We start from the raw sequence: 13,739 nt of genomic DNA, 5'->3' as shown, positions 1-13,739 counted from the left end.
AAGAAGAAAAACATGGATGGGTGCATCTCAATCCATCCACCGATAGCATTAACTGACCACTTACTCCGTGCAGAACTCTGCGTTAAGCAACTGCCAGAGGAGAATAGAGGGGAATCTCCAAATTGGGTATTTCATGGAGGGTGTGTCTAAAAAAAGGAGAGTAGACAGGCCTATCTCATAGGAGAAGAAAACCGAGTAATTGCTTCATGTTAATAAGTGCTTTGAAGACGAAAAGCACTGCATAATTTCTAAGGCTTATTATCTAAATATGCATCTTACAGGCACTTCTCTCTCCCCTCATAGCTCTGATTAATTAAAAAGCATTACCCTTTCACAGTTTAGTTTTTCTTTTTTAAAAAAAGGTTACTGATCTTCCCACCAATTATATTTGATCAAGCTGATTTTGACGTTGCCGAACCCAAAGAGTTCCAAGTTTACCGCTTGCTTTTTGGAGTCGCACTTATACGCGAATACGGTGAGAGTGGTTTAAACCATCCCAGGGGGCATGACCAATTTGCAGGAGGTGAAAGTGCCTTGTTCGGAATCCCACGGGTCCTTTCGACTCCTAAAAGAGAAGCAGCATTATCTAATAGATAGAGCATGGGCCCGGGAGTCAGAAGAAACTGGGTTGCAATCCCAGCTCCGCCACTTAACTGCTGTGTGACCTGGGGCAAGTCACTTCACTTTTCTGGGGCTCAGTTCTCTCATCTGTAAAATAGAGATTAATAAGACCATGAGCCCTATGGTGGGACATGGGCTATGTCCAACCTGATTATTTTGTATCCACCCCAGCGCTTAGAACGGTGCCTGGCACAGAGTAAGCACTTAACAAATCCCACAATTAATTCATTCAGTGGTATTTATTGAGCGCTTACTGTGTGCAGAGCACTGTACTGAGCGCTAATTAAAAGCACCTGGGGCCAGATGACAGGGGCGGCACTGTGATTGTCATTCCTGCATTTAACACAGTTGTGTTCTGTAGGTAAGCGAGCACCCTGCTCTTCTAGAGGTTTGTTTCTTTAATACGGTGTTTGTTAAGTGCTCACTGGGTAGCAGGCACTGTACTAAGCACTGGGATAGGTACTAGTCAGTCAGGCCCGACACAGTCCTTGTCCTACATGGGACTCACAATCTAAGTAGGAGGGAGAGTGGTTATTTTGCAGTTGAGGAAACCGAGGTACAGAGAAATCAAGTGACTTGCCCAAGATCACACAGCAGGCAAGTGGTGGAGCCAGAATTAGAACCCAGGTCCTCTGGCTCCCAGACCTATACTCTTTCCAATAGGCCACACTGCTTCCCCAGAGCGCCTGGTTTACACTCTTGTAAAACCTTGTGTAGAGGAAAACTCACGGTCTAGAGGTGTGTCCTAGAGTAGGTGCCTGAAATGAACCGTTCCTTCGAACAACAGAGCTTGTCCAAACGCCACACCCCAAATATAACATTCCCTAATTCTGCGGTCGGGTTCTAGCCGAAATGTCTTTGGCCGAAACGAAGGTTCTCTTTGGAGATGAAGATCCCACATCTCATTTGCCTGTATATTTCAAACAGCACTAAAAGTGCATATTATTAAACTAAAGTCTTCCACCACGCGGGGGGATGGGAAGGGGAGGGCCACTCTCAGAGGAATATTTTAATAATAATGATAATAATAAGGCTTACTATGTGCTAAGCCCTGGTGTAATAATAATAATAACTGTTCTAAACATAATCAGGTTGTCCCACGGGGGACTCACAGTCTTAACCCCCATTTTATAGGTGAGGTAACTGAGGCACAGAGAAGTCGCTTGCCCAAGGTCACACAGCAGACAAGTGGCAGAGCTGGAATTAGAACTCATGACCCGTGACTCCCAGTGACTCCATCCACTTCCGCCATGCCGCTTCTCTAATTCATTCATTCAATAGTATCTACCGAGCGCTTACTATATGCAGAGCACCGTACTAAGCGCTTGGAACGTACGATTCGATAATGACCGCCCTCTGTTCTGTCAATGGGAGAGCTCGAGCTTTGCTCTGTGCGGTCAGGACGTGACTTCATTGTGGTCCTCCTCAGGGATTCGGGCCCGCTGTGGACTGTGAGGTAGGTCAGGGCGGAAGGCCTACTTGACAAGCAGCTGTCCCCCCAGGACCAGACGGGGGGGGGGGGGTATCCCGGCGGGTGGCCACCAAGGGTGGATTTGCTTCAGGTGCCGCCCTGTGGGAAGCCTCCCAAGCTTCTGGTTCCATGAGAAAAATCTCTATCTCCTTCCAATCTCTCTCTGATGAAGCCCTGTGGGCCGGGCTCTCGCCCTGTGAATTAGCTAACCCATCTGCCGTTCGGTCCGGGCCGCCGCTGCTTGGAAGCTCTAGATGACTCGGGGGTGCCCGTCAAGTGACGACAAGAAGTTTGCAAATCGGTGCCTCTGTCACTGCATGGGAACGCAATGACTTTGCGGCAGCGGGCAGGGACCAGAGGCTGCTCCTCAGAGAAACCCTCTGCATTCAGGAGTTCCAACTGATTTCCGTTTCCCATCAATAATAACAACCGTGGTATTTTTTTAAGCGCTTACTATGTGCCGGGCACTGTACTAAGCGCTGGGGTGGATACGAGCAAATCGGGTTGGACACAGTCCCCGTCCCACATGGGGCTCACGGTCTCGATCCCCATTTTACAGACGTGGTAACTGAGGCACGGAGAAGTGAAGTGACTTGCCCAAGTTCACACAGCAGACAAGTGGCAGCAGAGCTAAGGGGCCAGGGGAATCATGGCCAAGTTTTCCCATCCTCTGAGTGGCCAAAGGTCTGAAACTGGCCCGGGGCATGGTAAATCTGGTTTTTTTGCTTCCTGCCCAGCACAAAATGAGTGGACAATTTTCTGGTTCATCTGATGAATGCGGACAGCCCAAATCAGATGATCGCTACAAGCCCCGATATGGCCAGGTCTATACTGACCGAACTAAGCGGATAATTGGCAGATCCCTACATAAATGTGTGAAGACGGTCGTAGAAATAGTAGTAGTGATGATAATGATAATAATGAAGTTTGCTAAGCGCATACCGTATGCCAAGCACAGTGCTAAATGCTGAGGAAGAAACAAAATAATCAGTTTGGACAGTCCCCGGAGAAGCAGCACGGCTCAGTGGAAAGAGCGCGGGCTTGGGAGTCAGAGGTCACGGGTTCTAATCCCGGCTCTGCCGCTGGTCAGCTGCGTGACCTTGGGCAAGTCACTTAACTTCTCTGCGCCTCAGTTACCTCCTCTGTCAAACGGGGATTAAAACTCTGAGCCCCACGTGGGACAACCTGATCACCTTGTATCCCCCAGAGCTTAGAACGGTGCTTTGCACATAGTAAGCGCTTAACAAATACCACAATTCAGTCAATAATATTTACGCAGTTCTTACTGTATGCAGAACCAATCCCCACAGCATTTATGTACATATCTGCAATTTATTTATATTAATATCTGTCTCTCCCTCTAGACTGCAAGCTCGTTGTGGGCAGAGAATGTGTCTATTATTGTAGCGTACTCTCCCAAGCTCCTAATACAGTGCTCCACACACGGTAAGCGCTCAGTAAATACGATCGACTGACCGACATTGTCTAACAGGAAAGGAAAACAGGTATCTGATCCCCGTTTTCCAGATGGGGAGACTGAGACACAGAGAAGTGGCAGACAAGTAGCAGGGCTGGGATCAGAACCCAGATCTCTGACACCCAGTCCTCTTCTCTTTAGACTTGGCCATGATGATTTGTTCAATGCATCCCAATAGAGCGCTGCTCACGTGGGTCGTTTCCCAAGGATAACGCCTGCCATCAGCATGACTCAAACCTCAATTATTTAGAACGGGGCTAATTTGAACTGAACCGCTGACACCTCTTGTGCTGGGTCCATGAGGCCGAGGGGGTAAACTGCAACGGAGTCAGTCACTGGTGTTTATTGAGCGCTTAATGTGTGCAAAGCACTGTGCTAAACCCTTGGGGGAGTAAAATGCAACTGAACCTAGTGTACAGAGCACAGGCCTGGGAGTCGGAAGGACCTGGGGTCTAATCTCTGCTCCGTCACTGGTCTGCTGTGTGACCTGGGGTAATTCGCTTCACTTCTCTGTTCCTCAGTCACCTCCCCTGTAAAACAGGGATTAAGACTGTGAGCGCTCTGGGGGACACAGACTGTGTCAAACCAGATTAGCGTGCATTTATCCCAGCACTTAGTACCATGCCTGGCACATAGTAAATGCTTAACAAATACCATTAAAAAATAAAGCAACCGTGTTAGATTTGTTCCCTGCCCACAAGGAGTTTCCAGCTTAGAGGTTAGTGATCGGGTTCAGACCTTGGTGTGTTTTCTTTAACACCGGAATGGCTTTTTGGCACATACACACACTAGCTACTGTTTTGATGTAGTGACTGCGGCTAATGTAGAATTTAGAGACTGAGTTATGTCAGGAAAAAGAAATCATGGGCTTAAGGTATGAAAAGAAGATGATCGTATAGACATGAGAGAGAGTTTATAAGAGGGTAGGAGTAAGAGGTAGCCATATAAAAGTAACAAGTAGAAGCAGAAAAATGTAAGCTCATTATGGGCAGGGAAAGTGTTTGCTAATTCTGTGGTACTGTACCCTCCTAACCGCTTAGTACAGTGCTCTCTGCACATAGTAAATGCTCAATAAATACGATTGAGAATACCTGCATCCCTCCTACTTAAACAGCGAATCCCATGTAATAATAATAATGTTGGTATTTGTTAAGCGCTTACTATGTGCAGAGCACTGTTCTAAGCGCTGGGGGAGACACAGGGGAATCAGGTTGTCCCACGTGGGGCTCACAGTCTTCATCCCCATTTGACAGATGAGGTCACTGAGGCACCGAGAAGTGAAGTGACTTGCCCAAAGTCACACAGCTGACAAGTGGCCGAGCCGGGAATCGAACTCATGACCTCTGACTCCAAAGCCCATGCTCTTTCCACTGAGCCACGCTGCTTCAGAGAGACTGTGAGAGAGAGACTGGGCCTGGTCTAATTGTACTGTACCGATCCTTATGCTTAACACAGTGTTTGACCCATAGTTAGCACTCTCTTCAGACTCCCGGAGGATTTTGCATTTTCCGCTGGAGTAACGTGAAAGTTAGTGGACTGAAGAGGGACTCGAGTTTCATTTTTTCAAGGTAATAATCATAATAATTATTCTAGTTGTGGCAGTTAAACTTTCACTATATCCCAAGCAGTGTGCTAAACTCTGGGGCAGATACAATATAACACCATCAAATAGTCCTTGACCCACAGAGGGTTCACACAGTGGGAAGGAGAACCATTATTTTATCTCCATCTTACATGTGAGCAAACTAAAGCACAAAGTAGTCAAGTGACTCGACCAAGGTGACACAATGTCCAAGAGATAGAGCTGGGATCAGACTCCAAGTCTACTGCCTTCCAGTAGTGTGCTCTTTCCACTAGGCCACACAGCTTCTTAGGAAGGAGAGGGGCCCATCACTGAGCTTCGCATCCGCTCACACCGAGCGTCCGTGGCGGAGTCAAGAGTGAGTCTATGTGCAAAGCCCTGAGCCGTGAGGTTTCACCACACAATGCCACCTCTCTGCAAACACCTGCACTCGGTTACCCTAATCCCCTTCAGACATTCTTCAGCCAAGCTTGGCAAGATTTGGCTTCTCTAGGCCTGTCTCATAAATCAACTTCTCACCCCCCCCCCCAATCAAAAATTAATGAGCAGCTGCAATAGCCTCTGTGTCTGAGGCAGTAAATCTTTCACCCCTAAGAGGAAAAAATCACAGCTCATTCAAACCTACTAAACCTCGTAGATCAGAGGAGAGAGGCACTGGGCTTTTTGATATCAGAGATGTGCAGCATAACTCAAATTCATGCTGTAAGACAACTTACAAGCCCCATCTCAAGAGGAGTTTTTCATTTTGATATACCATGAGGGAGAAAATGCTCATCTGCAAGGAGTTTTGTTTAAAGACGGATGCTGCCGCCATGTCTAGTTTGGCCGAGCTCGAATCCATTGGCTTTCCACTGGCAGAACGCTCTGGATGAAGGAAGGGACAGAAAGTGAACAGGAGCTTGGATTTCTCTTTCTCTCCCAAATCTAGGCTCTTTGTGCCTGGAGACCATTCCCAGAATCATCCAGGGAATGTCATGGATTCGAGGAAAGCTGCTAGGCTTGTCCCTAGATTCTAAGCTCGTTGTGGGCAGGGAATATGTCTGTTTATTGTTGTATTGTATTCTCCCAAGCTCTTAGTACAGTGCTCCGCAAACGGGAAGTACTCCATAAATATGATTGAACGAATGAATAAAAGGACTGAGCGGGGGAGTTTGTGCAATTTGGTCCGATTCAGAGTGGCTATTGGCCTTCCATGTGGACAATTTGCCAAAGGGATGCCCCCTAGATTGTAGAGGGCAGGGATTGTATCTACCTACCCTGTTGTATCAATAAATCAGATTTATTGAGCACTTACTGTGTGCAGAGCACTGTACTAAGTGCTTGGGAATGAACAGTATAACGGAGTTGGTATACGCGTTCCCTGCCCACAAGTCTGTACGCAGAAAGCGCTCAATAAATACCACTGATTGTTGAACAGTAGCCTGGCATCGCATGTGTTAATATGGAAAACTGAGTAGGACTCCATTGCCGTCACCATAGGGTAAAATAAATCCCCCGAGTAGCATCATGGCCTAGTGGAAAGAGCATGGGCCTGGAAGTCAGAAGGACCTGGATTCTAATTCTGGCTCTGCCACTTATCTGCTGTGTGACCTTAGACAAGTCACTTAACTTCTCTGGGCCTCAGTTTTCTCATCTATAAAACAGGGATGTAATGTCTGTTTTCCCTCCTACTGACACTGTGAGCCCCATGTGGGACAGGAACTGTGTCTGACCTGATTAAATTCCATCTACCCCAGTGTTCAGAACAGTGCTCGATACATAGCAAGTACTTAAATACCATAAAAATCTACCACAGTTATAAGTACTTGGTGGTGCTGAAGTGGCTGTTGGGGGGAAATTAGGGTGTGGAGATGAGAGATTAAATCAGGGAAAGCCTCCTGGAGGAGATGCGGCTTCAGTTGGGCAATATCTCTCATGTCTGATTTAGCTTAAATTACCTTCAAATGACAGATTCATCTTCTCATGTGTGCTTTGGTTACTTTATTACTAAAATTTGAATATAGGAGTTCTATTTGTAGCTTTAAAGAAGCCTTCTATAAATAGGAGCTTCATACCCTTCTGCCTTTTCATTTTCAAGTACCATCCTTTTAATGAAGATTAATGGTCAAAAAGAACACCTTACTGGACTTTCTCTTCTCTAGCCTGAGCTAAGGGCAGACGATGCATTCCTCGCATTGCATGAGAGTGGAAGCTAAGTGTCTAATCACTAAAAGGAGCCCCTGAAGCACCTTGAGCCCACGCTGCCTTCTGGCATAGCCCTGCTTCTATCTTGACAAATCTCTCATTCCAACCACGCCTGACCTACTACATTCTTTGGGGATCTTTTTCTCTGGGATCCTCCCCACCCCCTCCACCCACTACCCTACGGCTCAAGACTCCAATTTGTCTGGACATGTCTCCTTCTTACAGCCAGCAGTTCTGCTCCCAACTGCCCGGAGGAGCTCCCTACCACATATTCATTCATTCAGTAGTATTTATTGAGTGCTTACTATGTGCAGAGCATTGTACTAAGCGCTTGGAATGTACAAATCGGTAACAGAGACAGTCCCTGCCCTTTGACGGCCTTCCCGTAATAATAATAACAACGATAATGTTGGTATTTGTTAAGCGCTTACTATGTGCAGAGCACTGTTCTAAGCGCTGGGGTAGATACAGGGTCATCAGACTGTCCCACGTGAGGCTCTCAGTCAATCCCCATTTTACAGATGAGGTAACTGAGGTACCGAGAAGTTAAGTGACTTGCCCACAGTCACACAGCTGACAAGTGGCAGAGTCGGGATTCGACACATTGACGAATCCTTCTCCCTCCTAGGAAACAGTCCTGGGACATAGGGAGAGATTCCTCTCTTGAATTACCTATTTAAAAATAATAACAATAATTGTGGTATTTGTAAAGCGCTTACTACGTATCCAGCACTGTACTAAGGTCATGGGGTCTAATTCCGGTTCCGCAACTTGTCTGCTGGGCAATTGCCTTGGGCAATTCACTTAACTTCTCTGGGCCTCAGTTACTTCATCTGTAAAATGGGGATTGAGACTGTGAGCCCTATGCAGGACAGAGACTCTGATCAGACCGATTTGCTTGTATCCACCCCAGAGCTTAATACAGTGCCTGGCACATAGCAAGTGCTTAACAAATACCACTAAATTATTAGTGTTAATAAGACGTGAGGTAGATACAACATAATGGAGTTGGACCCGTCTCTTTTGCAGGTGGGACTCCTAGCCTACGAGGGAGGGAGAATAGGTTGATCTCCTTCTCAGCAAGCCTTTACGTTCCCAACCATTGTGCCGGTTGATCAATCAATCAATCAATTGTATTTATTGAGCGTTTACTGTGTGCAGGGCACTGTGCTAAGCACTTGGGAGAGTACAATATAACGGAGTTGGTAGACATATTCCCCGCCCACACCGAGCTCACCTCTCTGTTTTGCCATACCTTCATCTGAAATTTGGAGATGATGATGACTGTCCAATCCCTCAGAAATAGGAGTCTAAGGGGAGGATTGAGGAAATTATCTTGCGCAGCGGCATCTGTTGCAGATGACCACAGACCTCCTTTTGCTATAGGGAAGTGCAGAGGTCTGGATAGATTGATCCTACCATTATTTCTCATCCATTCCATCTGAGCAGAGAGTGTAAATGTGCAATGAGATTGGGGAGATTGGTGAAGATCCTGGCTTCCAAGAATGTCATTAACTTCATAGCAGATGCAACTCATCCTTCATTCCACACTGTAAATCCTCACTGCACAACACACTTGCTGGCTGCTCCATACCCAAGTGGTAAAGCGAACAGCTTTCTTGGCCTGGAAGCTCTCAATTTACAAGTTCCGAGAGACCCGTGAAACTCACACCCTACAAGACGTGCGTCTCACAGTTCCCGTGGAGAGTAACATCTGAAACCACACACAGGAAAGCCATCAAAAAGAGTCTGTATGGTTAGGGTTTTGTTCTCCAAATGTCCAGTGAGAGCTCTCTGATCAAAGGGCTCCTATCGATGAAAGACACGTTGTCTGAAGTTCAGCCACGGCCAAATTGTCAAAAGACAAACCGTCTCCCAAGATTGGGAGCGACCTAGAGAAGCAGCATGGCCTACTGGATAGAATACAGGTCTGGATTTTAATATCGTCTCTGCCGCTTCTCCGCTGTGTGACCTTGGGCCAGTCACTTATTTGTGCCTCAGTTTCCTCATCTGTGAAATGGGGATTAAATCCTACCCCCTCCTACCTAGACTAAGAGCTCCATGTGGTTCAGGGACTGTGTCCAACCTGATAACCCTGTGTCTACACCAGCGCTTGGAACAGTGATTGGCACGTAGTAAGCACTTAACAAATACCACAGAAAAAACAGACTGACCAACGCAGGTAAGGCCAACACTGCTCTTTGTGCAGCCCCATGAAGCAGGGATATTTTGGAGAATGGGGAATCTTTGAAGCCAGTCTACTTGAGGTTCAGAACAGCAAAGATGTGAATTCTAACCATGTTTTGGGAATTGTTTACCTGTACATTCATCTCCAAAGCATGCCACAACCTAGCAATTTCTAACCTGGGTTTCCCGAAGAAGAGGTCAATAGACTAACATTTTTTTCTCTCAGCAAAATACTGCCTGAGCACTTACACCCAACAAATGATACTGATTGAAGAAATGAATGAAGACCCCATTGGGTTTTCCACTCCTTATTTCACATCTTTTGAGAGCACTCTTGAATAGTCAAAATCTAAACCATAGAAAAGCATCAAGAACACTAATCCAATCCGATTACTCAACTCCCTACGCGTATAGCAAAGGGAAGCGGGGAGAGACCCAAATCAGACTTTTCTCAGGGTCCGCGTTCTTCTCCTTACAACAGACTCTCTTATTCACACGGAGGAGAGCAAGGAGTTAACTCAGATCTCCGGCTCTGGTAGCAGAGTCAGGCCCTACTTAGCATAATGCTGAGATGTTCCCTGCCAGTAAGGCAGTATTCCCAGGGTGCTGTGAGTTGGTGGCCTTTATCAGGCTGAGAAGTCATTGCTTTTGATGCAACAACAAGACAGGAGCCTGGGGTGAACTGACTTCTGTAGTGTTTATATCCAACAGTCAGTGCGGCCAATTATGCCTCTTCAGCGAATGAAGTGAAATTATAGTCTTGTCTTTCCAGAAACACCCAAATCCTATCAGACAACATCTGAGTCCGATCTGGCCCTGCAAATCACCTGCATAAATTTAAGCGAAGACTCCGGGGAGCACAGGGTATCTCGCCAGCGTAATTAATACCTATGGGGGTGATAGTGGTCTAACCTGGCTGCTAATGTACTCACAAAACCCATTTGCAGTGGTGGGATTAGTCCAGTTAAGCCTGATGAATATCAAGAAGAAGGAATGTAAATGGCCACCTACCTCTCGAGAGGAATTCCTGAGGTTCAGGGACATATACGCTCCTTGGATTCTCCCCCACCCCCGTGAGCATCGGGTCGTTCACGGACGAGCACCCGTGGGGAGTGTCGGAAAGGCCGATCAACACCCCCTTGGGGATGAACACCGACCTTCTTTTCAAAAATGGAAGAGGTTGACCAGAGGCCTTACCACTCGAGATGATTTTCCACAAAGGCCGACATGGGGCTGATCTGCACGGTGTAAGTGTCATTGGCAGAATACTCAAACAGGCCGTAGTAGGGGTTGAAGAGCTCCTGGGACAAAAGGAAAAAGAACTCCCGGGAGGGCCCACTGTAGTCTAGGCTGCAAAAGAAGCAGAGGCAAAGAGAGACTTACTCTCAGGGGGTAGGGGTCCATTGGAGGTTTGGCTTCTAGTAGAATTCCCTGTCACATTCTGGCCATTTTTTCTAAAGATCTGAACGGGGGTTGGAGGGAGCAGAGGTGAGAGGCGAGGGGAGGAACAGCCTTGAGGATTAAGGTAGGAAACTTGAGAGGATAATTTTTCTAGACCCAAAATAGGGGACTCCACAGATCTGGTCTTTTGCCAGGGAATTTATGCTGCTGCATCCAAAGGGGAAGGAGGCACGATGGGGAAATCTTCTGAAGAAAAGCACTGAAAGGGGAAGAGACCCTTGAAACTTTTGGGAATTTCCTCTTCCTGCCCTGGAAACGACTGTCCGGTTATAGGAGGCAGAGGGAGCACATCGGTCACGGTGCCTCAGGGACCGGGGGGGCCCGTGTGCCTAGAAATGCAGGTTCCTAAGCAAAGCGGCGCGTGCCGGAGTCATGGTTTGGTATGGTCCCCTACCCCTCCTCTCCAACAAATGTGACGTAGAGCTTGTTCCGCTGGAGCTCTTTGCGGGAATAAGCCATCACCTGATTGAAGGTTCCCTCCAGCAAGTGGTCACGTCTTATGATGAGTCTGCAAAGAGAGAAGCCGCACGGAGAACCCTGAGGAGAATGATTAGATAAATCACCTGATGTTTCTTTTAGTGTCTGGGTCCTCCCGTTCTCTTCCGGGGGGCCAAGAGCTAAAGTGACGAGGAAAACATTTGGGAAGCCTCTGGGAAAATGAGTTCAGGTGCCATCTCGGGACCTCGGAAAGGTGGAGAAGCCGGCACGTCGAGGACTAGAAAGCCCTTTTACCGCTCTTTGCTAATGTTTTCAGCTTTCCTTCGGTCAGTTCCCTCTGTTCCAAGGAGAGGTCCTAAATAGGAGTTTGGGTTGGCTTTAGGTGAGTGGACCTTGTTATAGAAAAAGGCATTCTAAATTTGCATTAAGTTTTGCCTTAAAACCAGTCAAGGGAAATGTTGACTCAATCAATGGTATTTATTAAGCACTGCGGAGCACTGTACTAAGTGCTTGGGAGTACGACAAGACAGAGTTGGGAGTTGAAGGTAGAAATGCTTTTTCCCAGGAGTCTGAGTGCTGTAAACTTTCTCTATGCTTCTCTGAGAGGAAGCTCTTTGTGTGCAGGAAATGGTTCTACCCACTATGTCATATTGTTCTCTCCCAAGCACTTAGTACAGTGCTCTGCTCATAGTAAGCCCTCAATAAATACCATTGATCGATTGACTGCCAGAGAATCTGGGAAAGACACGCACGACCCAGTAAGATAGTTCTGAGTCACTGGAGAGCTGGGGTGAGAAACGTCGAGGACAGCTCCAGCTCTAGTAAAAGATAAGGCAGTTTTGCAAATTCTCACAGAGCCATGGACTAAAAGTCTAGACAAGATTGGGTCAGGTTTATGACTTGGATAAGCAAAATTTCATGAAAATGGGGGAGAAAAAGGCCCCACAGTCATGTCCACCTATCAAAGAGAGTCGGTGAGCGTTTTCCAGGCTGCTCATCTTTTGGGAATCTGAAGTTCTTTTGAACCTGTGGACAAGCTCAATCTGATCCGTCCTCCTTAAAGTACTCACTTGATTTTACCCGGACCTTGACCAAATCCTTTGGCTTCAAGTTTTCGGTAGAAATTTCGGAGCTTGGCCTCAAAGTCTCTCCTGTAGGGTGAGGGGGCCCTGACACTGGCTCGCTGTAGGCCTGTTAGAGGGGGAGAAAACACCGTATTGCAGGATTAGACTGTAAGCTCCTTGAGGGCAGGGATCAGGTCTACCAACTCTACTGTACTTTTCCAGTCAATCAATCAGTGGCATTTTGGAGCACTTATTAATAATAATAATTGTGGTATTTGTTATGCACTTACTATGCGCCAAGCACTGTTCTAAGCATTGCGGTAGATACAAGGGGATCAGGTTGGATGCAGTCCATGTCCCCCAGGGGGCACGCAATCGTGACACCCATTTTACAGATGAGGGAACTGAGGCACATACAAGTGAAGTGACTTACTCAAGATCACACAGCAGACATGTGGCAGAGCCAGGATTAGAACCCACGACCCCGGACTCCCAGGCTCGCGCTCTTTCCACTAGGCCGTGCTGCTTCTAGAGCACTCTTTTAAACCATTGGGAAAGTATAATACAACAGAGTTGGTAGACGCTTTCCCTCCCCTCAGTGCACTTAACAGTCGAGAGGACTGAATACTTAGTGCAGTGCTCTGCACATGGTAAGTGCTTGATAAAGTCCACTGACAGATTGTAACCAGTCTCTTCAGATGCCTAGAAAGAAGGCACCAGGAAACAGTCCAACGACCTTTTTCTCTCATCCCTTCAGAGACGACAGCTTTTCTGATTGCAGTGCTGGACGGGTTTTGGTATTGGAAAATGCCTCAAGAAAAGCACTTTCATCCTTTCTGCTCATAAATATTTTTCCTCGGTCGTCTCTTAATAATGCCTTACCAACCCCGGTAAGTATCCAGTTGTCGATGCCTAGGAACACTCAGAGGGATGTGTCCTGGGAAGTCAGCAGTTAATTAACACGTCTGAGACCAGCCCCTGTGATGATCTGGGGCAGGAATAAGAAATAAGCATGAGCGTAATGCAGTAATTGGAATGGTAATAGGCGGAGTATGCACCGTTGCTCACCACACCACTGCTACTTATTGCTTTAATGCATGAGAAACCTTTTTTCCATTAAACTCAGAGTTATTCTTTTAGTACAGGGATACTTAAAACGGGTTTGCATCAACTTGATTCATTCTCGGTGGAATGAACTGCCACAGCCGAGGCGCAAAACAGACACAAAGTCTCAGGCTGCTTCAGGGCCCGTTA

At 47.0% G+C, this 13,739-nt stretch overlaps 1 protein-coding gene across 4 annotated transcripts in view; it reads right to left on the bottom strand.

Annotated features, from left to right (window-relative positions):
• The window catches only part of HECW1 (HECT, C2 and WW domain containing E3 ubiquitin protein ligase 1), a 255,082-nt gene that overhangs the window by 26,772 nt on the left and 214,571 nt on the right, over nt 1-13,739 (bottom strand). For all 4 annotated transcript variants that reach the window (XM_029063053.1, XM_039911702.1, XM_039911701.1 and 1 more), the window contains 3 exons: nt 12,492-12,612; nt 11,378-11,491; nt 10,720-10,872 (listed from right to left, as the gene is read on the bottom strand). In XM_029063053.1, the coding sequence (XP_028918886.1) occupies nt 10,720-10,872; nt 11,378-11,491; nt 12,492-12,612 (388 nt within the window). The remainder of the gene's footprint in view (nt 1-10,719; nt 10,873-11,377; nt 11,492-12,491; nt 12,613-13,739) is intronic.

The sequence above is a fragment of the Ornithorhynchus anatinus genome, chromosome 4, assembly GCF_004115215.2.
Source record: "Ornithorhynchus anatinus isolate Pmale09 chromosome 4, mOrnAna1.pri.v4, whole genome shotgun sequence".
NCBI classification, from domain to species: domain Eukaryota; kingdom Metazoa; phylum Chordata; class Mammalia; order Monotremata; family Ornithorhynchidae; genus Ornithorhynchus; species Ornithorhynchus anatinus.
This window is presented reverse-complemented; position numbering and strand designations above follow the sequence as displayed.